This window comes from Pseudomyrmex gracilis, unplaced genomic scaffold (genome assembly GCF_002006095.1).
Source record: "Pseudomyrmex gracilis isolate BER0280 unplaced genomic scaffold, ASM200609v1 scaffold_236, whole genome shotgun sequence".
In the NCBI taxonomy this organism is placed as follows: Eukaryota; Metazoa; Arthropoda; class Insecta; order Hymenoptera; family Formicidae; genus Pseudomyrmex; species Pseudomyrmex gracilis.
In genome coordinates, this window is record NW_018020820.1 from 69,356 (window position 1) to 83,282 (window position 13,927).

A 13,927-nucleotide genomic window follows, 5' to 3' on the forward strand; every position below is an offset into this window, starting at 1 on the left:
CCTAACTACGATATAATGATATCTATATTATAATATTACGATAATAAAATAATAATATATTTTCTTGTACCCATTGCCTTCAATTGTGTACACTTAATTATCTTAGACTAAGTTCTTTTTTTTTTTTTTGTTATAGTATACATACATCGGAAAGCCTTTTGGGTGAATCATTGCGATCATCAATTTTTATTATCATTTTTTTTCAGCGCATTTACCTGTATTTTCGTAAAAGTCGGTCGTCACATCATCATCGTCGACATCATAATCATACGACCGATCAGGAGGGAAGTAAAAAGTACGCAAACTCGGCATTCTTGTGTGTGTCATATATACGTATAATTTTACTTACAAGATTTATAAATCCTTCGAATGAACCAAGCGGGTAGGAAAAAAAAATATTATCGGCAAGCTTCATTAAGTCGGAGAATTATTACGAAAATGCTGGTTTCTCAAGGCAACGCGAATATCGTGTGTGTTGTGTGTGTGTGTATGTGTGTAAATGCATTTCTCGGGGGATATTAATTATTTCACTGCAATGTTTTTTCTTTTATTATCATCTTAATCAAGAGTACTTGTAATATATAAACATGATACTTTCTTCCAATATGTGCCATCTCACGATTTTTTTTTAAGTGTTTCCGACGAACGTGTGCGAGCGTTCGAACGCGCGAAAAACGCTCATACGTCCTCCGCCGATGTGTGTCTTTGACAAAACAACGTAGGTTTTCTTTTTTTTTTTTTTTTTTTAATATGTATATATATGCGATGATTTTTAATTCTATGAACATATACTCGTAACTTTATCGCTCGATATTATTAACTCTCTAAAGTACAACTTTTGGACTTGATGATTCACCGTCAAACTGTCTCATGACCGCGGTGTTTGCAACCGACAAATAAATAAGAAGATTCACCTTTCGCGCTATTTATTCAAAAGACACGATTTTCCTCCCCCTTTCCTCCGCTCCCTCATCCTCTTTGCGGGGGCAAAAAGTCGCGCTACGTGTTTTATTTACATCTAAATCCTCCAACGACGTGTTTTTCTTGTTCTCTCTTTTTTTTTTTTTTTTTCTTACGTATTTCACTAGTGTAAAAGCGAATTATATTCAGCCCTCACCCTCGATTCTTTCGTACACATCTCCGATGAATCCAGTTCGCATTTTCAAAAATATATTTTTCGTATTCTCTTCATATATATTTTCCATATAAACTTCTATATATATATATAATAATAATAATATTTATTCCTAACTTGCGTCATGGAACTGGATTAGCGACAAAAGCACGTTGTCCCGAAAGTGAGCGGACATCCCCGTCGTCGCTTTCATTTTCACGTAATCATACACGTACGCTATAACGTGTACGTTAAAGAGAAACTCCGAAATATGCATGAACTTCTCTTTGTTCATCAATTAAGACAGATAGTTCACTGAGCTCTTCGCAAGATTAATTATTACAAACACCGGTGCGAAATCTTCGTGCCGCTATCGAAAGTGCGACAAACGTATGAGAAACGATTCGAACCGGGTTGCTAAAAAAAATGGAAATATAGAAGTTTCTTTCTCTAACACCAAAAGAACCGACGCGTTTCGAATCGGTGTTATTTCTCGGCGATGTGTCACGACGTTTTTCGCTGCGTATACACAAACGTAACGTCCTCGAATTCGCAGTGTTGATGTTAACACAGAAACGCAAATCTGTGTCTCCGGTCCTTAATGTTAAAAAAAAAAAAAAAAGAAAACTCAGCGTAATAAGAGACATTTTGAATCAAGACTGCGAAATATAATCATCAACGGTAATTAATCCACGAAATCTCAATAACACCATGTCACCTATAGAATTACAAAACTCAATCAGCAAGTATACTACGTCTTGCACGGCCTCTAGCTTGTTGATGATTGCAGCGAAGATACCGCCCAAGCGGGGCGGTATGCTGTTGCTAATGCTGTTGCTGAGATTGTTGCTGTTGTTGTTGTTGAGATTGTTGCGACTGTTGCTGTTGCTGCTGTTGCTGATGGAGCATAGTCATGGCTCCTGTTTCGGCAGCTGTAGGCAAAACTACGGTTGATTGCTGCTGCTCGCTAACAGAGATCTGATGAATCTGCGCTTGTGAGCCTTGCCCTACTTGTATCTGAATCTGCTGCAGTTCAGGAACCGCAGACTGCTGTTGCATCTGTTCCACTTGCTGTTGCTGTTGGTCCGCCTGCTGTTGACTTTGCGTCGTGTCGCCCGTGTTCAACGGATCTTCCTTGGCACGCTTCGAAAGATGAGATCTAGCATGTTTTCTAAGATGGTCCTTCCGATAGAACGCTTTGCCACATTCGGTGCAAACCTCGGTCTTCTGTCCAGAATGTATAACAAAATGAAGATTCAAATGTTCTTTTCGTTTAAAACCTTTCATGCACACAGAACATATAAACGGTCTGTCCGGATTGTGACCTAATTTGTGTCGCTCCAAATGCTCCTTCCGTTTAAGACCAGCGCCGCAGATGTCACATATGAATCTCCTCTCTATTTTGTGCCCGATCAAGTGCTGTTCCAAACTCTCCTTCTCTGGATACGCCATATTACACTGAGGGCAACAAAACAAAGTCGTGCCATCGAGAGCGGTAACTATGCTCACCTGACCGGGTTTCGGTTTTTTCGGCTTCGGTGGTTTCTTTTTATACTTCTTTTTCCGTTTCGGTTTTGCTCCCGTTTCCTGTTCCTCAACGACATCAGGAATGATTGCCGCTTCCGCTCCGGCAACAGTAATCTGTACCGATTGCTCAGCCGAAGTAGCGCTTCCGGAAGCGTCGAGTGCGTCCGCCCCGAGCGGACTAGATTCAATGGTAGCTTCCCTCTTTATAGTCTCTGCCGAAAACTTGAGGAAATGTTGCAAACTTATAGGCAATGTACTGGCTGGCAGTCTGGAGAGATAATCCGCGACCGTGGATCCTGGAGCAGCAAGACTTTGCCAACTGGGAGGCATAGTGGTAATGAACTCTTCGCCACTCTGATTACCTTGATTTTTGACACCACGTTTAATGAGAGCCACCGGTGTTGTGCCCTCCTTCACATCCTCCTTCGATTCCTCTATGCTCTCTCGCAAGATCAAATCTTGGGGAATTTGAGCAACTACGGTTAGACCTTCAGGCGCTCCCGGAAGTTGCACTGTCTGTTGAATAGTCTGCTGAGACGTGGTGGTCACAGCGGTAGACGTACTCTGTGTTGTTTGATCGGATCTACAAAAACAAAATTCAACAATAGTTTTTCTTGCATATGTTTCCTTGTATATATTGTTAATTTAAACATAGAAAATACAATATGTGCACAACGCATGCAACTTACGTTTGCGTAGTTGCTACAGTGTTTTGCGGTTGTACTTGAATTTGTACTCCATCCGCACCTTGTTGACTGTAGGCAACAGTGAGGACGGTAGCTGCCCCTTGCGGAAATTGGCTCAGCGATATTGGTGTCAAATGATACTTGGGTTGATCGCCGTTATTCCCGCTTTGAGATACATTGGGATTCACCACTTGTATTTGGACAGTCTGTTGTTGCTGAGTACCATCCTTTCCGGGTACCGTGATTGGCAAAGTAATGATTTGCTGTTGCTGACTGTTGCCACTCTGAGCCACAGTGAATCCATTTGGATCAACTGGTCTTAAATAGTGAACTCCACCCTCACCACCTGAAAGTACTCCAACTACCTGTCCTCCAGTGGTAAGATTTTGCGCGAATTTAGCAGTGGCAAATTGATGGACGGTGCCTGTCGGCAGTGTGCCGGTGAACCCAGGAAACGGTGTAAAATTCATTTTCTAGAGTAATGTCTGTAAACATAAGAGAAATGGAAAGTTAGTTCTTGTTATTTGAACGGATATGATATACATTACAGAATTGATTTTCAGATTAATACAATTTTGTAGCTGAACTATCTTTTCTGTTTTTACATACAATCCACAAACTATATACAACCACAAATGTAAAAATAAAAACAATATATCAATTGAAGTTTATAACTCAACACTATCAACATTAATGCAATCAAGTTTCTTTGAAAGATAGACTGTGAATAATAGAATTGTTTACTGCTTATATACATAAATAAATCTAAATAAACAGAATAAACATATCATATGTTTATTGAACATAAATTTGCGTCCAAGTCCAGTAGTCATTAATCATGTCATCGTGGCATAATTAACAGTACAATAAGAAACTAAAAAAAAAAAAAAACCAAAAACAAATGTCAATTCTTCACACACAAACATGACACAAAAGTTTGACCTTCCTCGAGCAACCTAACCTAATTCGAACCTAACCTGACTAACCTGCTCCTCTCTATCTTCCCGCCACGTGTTTTTTGCGTAGCAATAAAATCAAAATTCCGATTTGCAATCGCCGGGTGTAGACAAGTGCTCTTGACTCGGAATCTTGGTGTCTAGCGTACACGAGGGTGGGGTAAAGGCCTCCCCCACTTCACCCCCTCCCTCCACCCAAAAGGGATCCGGGAGCAGGGAGCATAGTCGTCAAAGTAGCCCAGGATCCCACCCCACTCTATAACGGCGATGGTGCCCCTACGGGTGCCGTAAGGGGTAGGAGCGCGATGAGGGTAGAGGGGAGGTCCATAGGTGGGAACCCACCGCGAAATAGAGCTCGAGACTCCGCTCCTCTTTCTCCCGCGCGTTACCTCACGACGTGGCGTTTACCGCGAGAATGGAACGAGAAAGAAGGCGAACCGACAAGGGGTAGGGGAACGTCAAGAAAGAAGGGAGTCGAACCTCGGCACACCGCGACATTCCCCGGGGAAGGGGAACGCGAAAACGTTGGGGGCGAAGGTACCCGTAGGCCAGAAGCGGCCAGACAACCGCGCGCCAGACGAATTGGGACAATGATGACAATGATGACACGCTCGGAGGCGACGGCGATCCCCGCCCTTCAAGTCCGGGGGGATCGACGAGAGGCTAAAGAGAGGTTAAGAATATCCCCTCCGTGTGTGTTTGCGTACGCGTATTTTTCTCCTGTTTCTTTTTATTATTTTTTTTTTTTTTCCCCAACGAAACAGTCGAGGGTGGTTCCGTTCCAGTCGCGCGAATTACGGAGAGCCGACGAGAGTTCTTCGACACGCGTCGCAACGTTTACTCACTCGTCGTCGAGACCGCGCGCGCGACGTGTTTTTCGCTGTACGCGGAATGGCGTACGTGACTGATCGGTCGGCTTCGCTATCGCTCGTACCAACGTTGAACGCTCTCTCGCAAGACGCGCATGTCGTAATGGCGCGTCGATTCTCCTAAGGTTAGTCCCGCGGCTAGTAAGTCTGTCCTTTTTTCCCACGACGCAATGTTCTCGCGAGATTATCTCCTTTCCTTCTTTTTTTCTCTCTGTTTCTCTCTTTTCCGCCCTTTCTGTCCCTGCGGTCCCTCCGTTCGATTGTGCCACGATGCGCTCGGTCTAATTCCGCGACGGAAGAGAACGCGTTTCTATACGTACGGATTTTTCATGAAAATTATACACGTCGCGCGTTTCGACCTCGTAAGCACGTGGGGCGCTGCACGTCGAACGGATCGGCGGGCCATTGTGCAACAACGTGCAACGTTCCGTCCTCCTCTCTTAAATGTTACTAATTAAATTCAACTTGTAATTTTCATAGAAACAACAGAGTCGCGTTCGATATTTCTGGAAAGTTTTTTATTACAACAGAACGAGAAGGAGCAAAGAAGCGCGCGGGAAGTCGCACCAGTCGTTGACTAGCAAAGATCGCCGGAAAGAATTGAAAATGCGTACTGCGCCGAAGCGTCGTGTGCTCTTCCTCTCGAACAACAAGCGTCAATTGCGCAACAAGGCGTACGCCTCTTTAACGTCCGCCATGTTGACAAAAATGATCCCGTGCAAAAAAAAAAAAAAAAAGTCACGTGAGGAATTATCACGTCTCGTAACAATATTCTCTTTCTTGTGCGTTTCCCTCTCTATACACGTTCTCTCTCTCCCGCTCTAAAGAGTTCTCTCGTCTCTCGACGCGCGGGAACCCCTTCTAACGAGAAGCGTGCTCTCTCTCCCTACTTGTCCCCCTCGTCGTCTTCCTTCTTCGTGCGTCGGCCGTGTGTGTACCCGGAGCCAAGGACGGAAGTAGGGAAAAAGATCGACGACGACGGCACGCGGCAAAAGACGCATCAGCTGACAGAGAGCAGGGCAGAGGCGAAACGACGGAGGTACACGGGCAGGGCTGTTGTTTACACCCCCACTTCGATGGGTTAGAGGCAGCGAGATGCCACGGAGGGGCCTCCGAGACCTCGACGAACACCCACCACCACGCAATTTCCAACCCCACCAGCCTCTCAACCACTGTCCGCACCTCCAACCACCCCACCAAAGCCAGCTCGAGCCAAGCCGTGAGCCACGACGAGGGCCCCGCGACGATTTTAGTGTCTTGGGGTGGGTGCTCTCTGTGGCCACCGTTTCGCGGTTTCTCGTGCATGGGTTCTGTCGTTGGAAGTGAAGCGCGACATCGGGGCGGCACCGTCGGCGCCGCCGGAGTATACGTCCGCTTTGGGAGTGCGCGATATCGTGGAGCAAATAAAGAAAAAAGAGGACAGAGGATACACACACACACACACACACATATGGTTGCACGCAGAAAAAAACCACGCATATATACATTTATATCGGAGAATATAAATGTATGTAGAGAGAGAGAGAGAGAGAGAGAAGAAAGATACGTGCCACATCTTCGCGATCCGAGGAGCACGCGACCGAGTGTGCGTGTAAAAAAAAAAAAATGGTAGTTATTTCACCGTGTGGCTCTTGTCCTACTTACCGTAAGTACCAGGCAGGTAGACAACAAGCGGGCAACAAAAAATAAGCAGGCGCGATCAAAAGCCGCGAGATTCCCGTCGTGCGTATCGGAGCGACGTACCCTCTGCTACTGTCGCCGCCTTCGGTTTACCTCCTCGCTTAGTACGTGAATCGTCCGTCTGGCTGTCTCTCGCCCGCGTTGTGTTCCCAATCCTCTCAGCGCGGCGGCAACGACTTTCTCATTTCTACGTGCACAACGTCGACCGACGTATCGTAATCGCACGGGATGTTAATGTCGGCGCACACGACGACCACGTCATATAAGCGTAACCATGTAGAATACGTATGTGGACGCGCGCGCACTTTAACGGAAGCTCGAGGAGAGCTCGAGAGTGACTCCGCGATAAATTCGCGCTCACATACACACACTATGGCTAATGTCGCTGTCTCTCTCTTTCTCTCTTGCGCGCGCGTGACGAGGTCTCTGTTGGAAAACGGAGACGCCGCACTGTTCGTTTCCGGGTTTCACAGGCGTTTGTGTGTGTGTGTGTGTGTGTGTGTACACACGATCGAAATATATCGCACGGTCCTCTTCGGTCGGTAGGCGGGACGCGCACCAAGTCGCGATGTTCCACGAGAAGAACCGGCCAAGGGGAATGAATTCGAGTTAACGGTACATAAGTCACCGACCACCACCACACAGTGGCTCGCGTTTGACTCCGCGTAGCGCCGCTCTCGCGCCTGAAAAGTCCTCCGAACAGAATTGCGCTGGCGCGTGCGGCGCACAATATGCCTCGAGGTAACGCGCTAAGCGGCAGGGCAAGTGTGCGCTTCTTTCAACAACACAACATTTTCGTCAACGTTTTCTCAGGTCAGCGTGCGGGAACGCGGCCGACGGAATTCGCCAACGCATTCTCGCGTCCTCTGTGTGTTTTTTTTTTGAGAGACGATGAGAAATTTTAATCCCGGAAACACGCCGCGAATGTCGCCATTAATATTCTATCGGTTGAAATATTAACTATGGCGGCGGGGTCTCGTATACACACAGCAGAAAGAGAGCGGCGAGATTAGATAAAACGTGGCGCCTGCGCCGTGGACTCGCCTGTGAGTGAGAATTAAGAGCTCCTCTGGCTGCGGAACGGGTTGCGTGCTGGCTCGCTTGAACGCGCGGGCAGATGTGTCACTCAAAGACGATGATCCCTGAGTCGTGATTATTACGCGCGACTCGAACACCTGTTCATCACTCGATTCTCCCTCTCAAAAACGTGTCTCGCAAATGCTCGCCACTAAAGAGACACATACATACGCGCGACTGCGGTGAAGTACGGACCAATTACGACGTACACGCACCTAGCGGACACTGGTGCGAGGTTAAGTGAGAGATTCCCCCGATTACACCGCCATCTCTCTCGATCAAAGTGCGCCGTGTCGCAGCGCGCGTTTATTTAAAAACGATCTCTTGCGACACTATTGTTTCGTTTTTGTTTCGCATCAATCGTCAAAATAATACGTTTTGTGTGTGTGTGTTTCAGCATATCGCAGTCTTGAAAAATTCGATTATACGTACTGGTCCATACACGTGTGTTCCGATTTATACTTTATTATCCCTACCCTTTTGCGTTTACATGTGTTTCAAACTTTCGTGAGTATCTTGCGTAATGTATATTTCTGGCACGTGTGTGTAAAAACGTACGTAGAACACTTTTTTGTAACAGAGAAGTGTGACGACACATAATGACGATGTGATTCGAATAGCGGAATGACATCTATCGTAACATCCATGTGTTTCTTTTTTTTTTTTTTTTTTTTTTTTATCATAGTTATAATTCGTTAATTTCTATTTGCTTATTTACACACAAATTTTTTACATGAATAAAAACTTCTTTACGATGTACAAATGGTGTTTTGAATTTTATGATGTAATATGATATTGTGCTGATTTTCTTATAAAAAATGTATTTATTTATTAGAGATATTAGCAATGATATTGTTTTCTATTGACTAACTACACAATTGTTAATACAGAATGACAGTTTAAAATCTAATTTGATTAGCGTATATAAATAACAAAAAGAAATTGAGAGCAGATGATCTGAATTTGAAGTGGATTGGCTTGCAACATATGCAACATGAGATTGTGATGAAACAACATGATGACGTTAAGATATGAATTTAAATGTTACTAGAGAGAAAGTTCGTTTTTTTTTGTATGTAGAACAAAAAAATTGAGTCATGCGAAAAGTTTATATCTTTTACATATTTAATACAGATCTGGCCTCCTTTGCATACGTTCCATGTATAATGTGAAAAGCAACTTGTTGCTTTCGTAATAAAAGGGATTCTCCGATGCATCTAAATCAGGTCTGTAATCGCCGGCAAAACTGCTCTGACTGCTGCTGTCCGTGGGCGATGAATTTTGAGAAAGATCTGAATAACTCGTCGGAGACGATATGAAATTGTTGCCACTTTCCCAGTCGGTTTCCATGCTCTCCACAGTGCTACCCACCGCATTGTCTCGTAATCCGGATAAACCGTTGATGTGAAGATTGTTGATGCGTTTGCTCAGCGGCATGAACTCGCTGGACTCTTCTTCCTTGTTGCGATGTCTCTTCCTACACGTAAATTTGCAGAATCATGAATCAACGTAAAACTGTTTGCTCGCAAAATCTTTAACATCGTAAGAATTAAAGCTGCATACATGTATTTCGCATATGTTTTTAAATGTTGCAAATTTATAAACATTGTTATTCACACATACATCCGCCCAAGCAGATTGTGTAAACAAATACGTACCTGTTTGTTCGTGGCATAATTTATGTTCGCTTATTTGACGTTTTACAAATATTTCAACACAGAAATAATTTTTTACCCGATGTCATGTTACACCACCTTTTAATCGTTAATTACATGTCGCAACGTTGCGTTCAATTGTGTTGCCGCGACTAATAACAAAAAATATACAAATCGCTGTTGTTTCACTCTAACGTGATTTTTAATAACGCCTTAAATATGGCGGAAGTTGAAAATCGAGAAACCAGAAAGAAAAACTAACCTCTATGCGATTCTCTTTACACGCAGCTGTCAAAGCGTATCACAGATATAAAAATCAACAATATTATGCAGAATCACTGCAAATCAGTTCCGATTGTGCACGATAGATGGCACACATTACGTGATGTCTTTTCAATGACCGCGTTCAGTTATCGCGCTCTGTGATTGGCCCTCTTCCTGTAAATCTATCAAGAACATGAAAATGTCGCCAATGACAAGCAATAATTTGCTATAAGCGCTTGCTAAGTGCCGAGTTCTGCTAAACGCAGCTTATTTCTATTCGTCGACGAACAGTTTTTGCGCACGCGCAATATTCTCATGCTGTTAACGAATAGAAATTTAAAGAATAAATTTGAAGAGACGCTATCAACGCGGGAGGTCCTCTACCGTGTACAAGTTGCACCGATCCGCAGCGATTCCTGGTGCGGTGATTTCGCATCATATTGTTGATTTGCATCTGTGGCGCTTTGATTACCTTCAGAAACTAATCAAAGACTGGCCAGTGCCTAAACCGTACAGGGGCACGGTGCCATATCAGCGAAGAAGAAGAAGAACCTTCAGAAACTAAACGTACTCAGATTGGCATATGGACCAACCGTTGAGATTTACTCATAATTGCGAAAACGAAGAACTTTCAGAAATTCAACAAGTCGCGCAACGGTTGAGAGACGATCAATTATGATTGGATCGTACTTTTCGAATCGTGGCAAGTTTTGAGGAACAGTCCTGTCACAAGTGATGATTTCTCAACCGTTATGCAATTGTTGAATTTTCTGAACGTATAAACTTTTGACAACTGCGTTTAAAGAAAAGCTGCGTGTATAGATATAAGATATATAAGTTAGGCTAGGTTAGATTAGGTTAGTTTTACTCTCTAATTTTTTTAAAACTCTTTGTCTCCGAAGGTTTTTTTTGACACTTTCTATCTACAAACCCAGGATCCGTTCGTGTCTGCTCGAAATTTTCTTTTGTCACCGTGACTGTTTCCGTGTCAAAGTTATACTGCAGAATGCAGATCTGAAATTTGTGACCGTTACTTTCCCCTCCTATATAACTTTTTTTTAGGGCGGGGTCAAACCCTTCTCCCTCATCTAAGTAAGTTGCAAACGTAGGTAGATTCTGCGCAGATACGGACGCCTAAACAGTTAAAGGGGCACGGAGCCATAAGTGCAAAGAAGAAGCAGATACGGACGACCCTGGTTTGCGGATTAAGAGTTAATGCTGTTTTTTATATTAGAACGTTTTCGAAAAAAAGTGCATGAAAAGTGCAATTAGATACTCCGCATATATTCAAGCAGAACATCCAAAAAAGACACCCCTGTATTGCTCGATTATTGAAACAACCGAGTAGCGCCATGTTTTTCTTTTTTTTTGCATTAAAAATAAAATACAGCCTTTAAGACCCGGCTTAAATGACCTCAAGTCTCGTGTTTGTTTCTCTTCCCTACGACACGACTACTAGCGACAAATCTTACGACAATCGAATTTTGCTCACAGGTAAAATAACGATCTTCTTTTGTGGTAAAAGATGCACGACACACTGTCGGTACGATTTATATCTACTTTAGATAAAAACGAAAATTCAATTTATCATTTGACACAATTTCTTGAATTCTTCAGTATAAATTCGCAGTTGAATGATGAGCCTCAATTACGCGAGGCTTGAGATAAATGCGAGAGGAAGTGGAATATGAAATACTACACGCTCGATCTCTCAGAGGAACCAGGTATGTGTCACACATAACGGAGGTTTCGTTACCTTAAAAATCGTCTTTTCCAAAACAAATGTAAAAAAAAAAATTACGCCAAGCGCACACACGTGTTACCATAATTATTCCAATTAATTTTTTTTCTTTGCGAAACCACAAGCGAGCGTTTCGCTCTTTTTCTTTGTTCCGTGATAATTCTTGAAATTTTTTTTTATTCGCCGTATACGAGCCAAAAAAAAACACAATCAGCCTCGTAGAAACTTGGACTGTAAAATGTTATAGATATGCGTTTGCCGAAATTTTTCACTCTCTCACATTTGCATTCAAATATGTAACAAATTCCGAAAGAGAGATTCGATAACATTTAAATAGCGATGCAACATTTGGCATAAAGATATATGTCTACTTCATTCTTCGATTTATTCTCCGTAGTTATTTTCACGGCGCACAATTTGACTTCCAAAAAAGAAATTTGCACGCACAAAAACCTTGACACATATTCGCATATGGAGAGAGATACTGCGCGTTGCCTGCATTTGGCTAGAAACAACGTCGGATAGCACCGGCTACGCAACGAAAGAAATCTAAAGAAGGCTATATGCGCAACAGTTGTTATCTTCGTATGTAAACTCTAAAAAAATCGCGCGCGCGCACACACATACAGACACACACGCACACATATATATATAAATTGTAAAACAACGATGCATATGTAACGTCCACAAGTTTCTGTGTATATATTTTACTGCTTGATATAAAAATTAGCATCGACAATTGTATCAGTGGAATCCTAAAAAGCGGTAACATCTTATTAATACCTAATTAAGATTTCAAACGAGAATTAAATTAGCACATATATACATACATCACTTTCTCACTTTCTTACTACTGTGAGCGCTATACAGATGCGCATATGATCAATGAGTATCGAGAATGCTTTTATCGAAGGACGTTTACGAAGGAAGTTCGCGGTTTGTCAATTTGTAAACCGCGAACTCCATATTTGGTGCCGGTTACGCATGTTGCGCCCAATACGTGGGCGTGAAACAGACCCCCCCCCTCGTTATAGTCGTCGGCTAAACGAGAGTCGCTCCAATTGCATCGAATTATGCGCGCAAATTTCTTGTTGATGAAGCTAATTATTATCCCGGTAACGATTATTATCCCACCAATTATACCGTACGCACATGCAGCACATAGTATATATATAATGCGAGTGTGAAGAGAATTGCAGAAAAAAATATCTGTGCATTTTCAGCGCGCTACGCTATCTCGTAGGATGCCGACATCCGGAGGATATTGCGCCTTAGCGTGGCATCCTGCCACAGGAAGGGGAAACCTCCTCCTGTCTTATCCCGGAATTCAAAACCAACGGTGATGTCGTGTTCTCTCTCAGGAATCTCTTCTTTATCGCAAGGTCACCGCTAAATAAAAACTTCAAAATGTCTCATGCAACGTTTCACACCTCGCAAGTTACTGAACAAAACATTTTCCGGAGTTTCTCTTGCGTGTCTAGGTAAGAAGAGAAGCTACAAAGAGATAAGATTTTTTTTTTCTTTGTAGCTTTATATATTCCTCTTTTCCTTTTTCCACATTATAATATATAAATATATTAATATCTTATTAGAGAGAAATTATAACTAGATCGCGAAAACCGATTAATCTCTTCAATTTGTTAGAGAATTTATTCTCGGAACGGCATGGGACAAAGTAATGAGAAATGGTTCGAGCGCTACGCTTCATACATTGAACCTTGTGAAACGTGCGTGCGAATCGGTGGCCTTGATTTCTGAAGCCGTGAAAACACATCTCGCCGTCGCCTGAGGTCAATTAAACCAAGCCACTAAAAGTCAGTGACTCTGTTCAAGCACAGCTAATTTCTCCTCGATCTGTCGCTGTCAATACCGCCGGGGAAAGAAAGTATACGCACATTTTTCTACGTCTTGCCTATTGTGCATTGTGCGACAACCGATGCTGTTAACTTGACGGGTGAAAAGAAGAAGTCATTAACAAATGACCGATGTAAATGACTTGATTTCGCCATTAATTAAACGTCCAAGTGTAAAAAGATGTGTAAGCAAACTGAAGAAAAGACAATATATCGTCATTTTATTTCTCAACAACCATAAAATGTTTCGCGCGAATCAGACCACGCTGTGAATGCACAGCGGCATTTTATCACAAAACACCGATAACTACTTCCGAATCTCGCTGTTGCGAAAATAAAAATATATCTTTTTCACATAGAAAGCCTCGCGAAAAACTAGACCGAACAAGCTCATAACAAAGTACTGTCGATGATCGAGAGATGAGACTGAATTTTGTACGTCATTTTTCACGCGCGTAACAGAGCCACAGAATCGTATATCCGCGAGTTCTCTCCATGGGATTCG

At 42.9% G+C, this 13,927-nt stretch overlaps 2 protein-coding genes and 1 long non-coding RNA gene across 8 annotated transcripts; 1 reads left to right on the plus strand and 2 right to left on the minus strand.

Annotated features, from left to right (window-relative positions):
* Positions 1-1,842: 1,842 nt before the first annotated feature.
* LOC109859056 (zinc finger and BTB domain-containing protein 49-like) lies at positions 1,843-8,251 on the minus strand. Of its 4 annotated transcripts, none has more exons than XM_020436915.1 (3): positions 7,877-8,251; positions 3,331-3,812; positions 1,843-3,224 (listed from the first exon to the last, which is right to left on the minus strand). In XM_020436915.1, the coding sequence occupies exons 2-3, from the start codon at positions 3,795-3,797 to the stop codon at positions 1,940-1,942; spliced, it is 1,752 nt and encodes a 583-aa protein (XP_020292504.1). In that variant the 5' UTR covers positions 3,798-3,812; positions 7,877-8,251; the 3' UTR covers positions 1,843-1,939. The 4 variants fall into 4 exon arrangements, with proteins under 4 accessions (XP_020292504.1, XP_020292505.1, XP_020292502.1 ...); XM_020436916.1 differs by lacking the exon at positions 7,877-8,251 and adding an exon at positions 6,896-7,869; XM_020436913.1 differs by lacking the exon at positions 7,877-8,251 and adding an exon at positions 6,797-7,869.
* Positions 8,252-8,338: 87 nt separating this feature from the next.
* On the minus strand, positions 8,339-9,905 carry LOC109859057. 2 transcript variants are annotated; one of them, XM_020436917.1, is made up of 3 exons: positions 9,827-9,905; positions 9,568-9,716; positions 8,339-9,386 (listed from the first exon to the last, which is right to left on the minus strand). In XM_020436917.1, the coding sequence occupies exons 2-3, from the start codon at positions 9,582-9,584 to the stop codon at positions 9,035-9,037; spliced, it is 369 nt and encodes a 122-aa protein (XP_020292506.1). In that variant the 5' UTR covers positions 9,585-9,716; positions 9,827-9,905; the 3' UTR covers positions 8,339-9,034. The 2 variants fall into 2 exon arrangements, with proteins under 2 accessions (XP_020292506.1, XP_020292507.1); XM_020436918.1 differs by lacking the exon at positions 9,827-9,905 and having other exon boundaries at positions 9,568-9,793.
* A 276-nt stretch (positions 9,906-10,181) lies between these two features.
* Positions 10,182-13,290, plus strand: LOC109859059. Of its 2 annotated transcripts, XR_002250667.1 has the most exons (4): positions 10,182-11,322; positions 11,446-11,552; positions 12,793-13,050; positions 13,214-13,290. It is a non-coding gene; the product is annotated as an uncharacterized LOC109859059 (long non-coding RNA). The 2 variants fall into 2 exon arrangements; XR_002250666.1 differs by having other exon boundaries at positions 10,182-11,552.
* Positions 13,291-13,927: the final 637 nt, after the last annotated feature.

Coding starts and splice junctions, on each gene's coding strand:
- LOC109859056 (XM_020436915.1), bottom strand. CDS start 3,797: ATGAATTTTACACCGTTTCCTGGGTTCACCGGCACACTGCCGACAGGC. Junction 3,225..3,330: donor ACTGTAGCAACTACGCAAAC/GTAAGTTGCATG, acceptor TTGTTTTTGTAG/ATCCGATCAAACAACACAGA.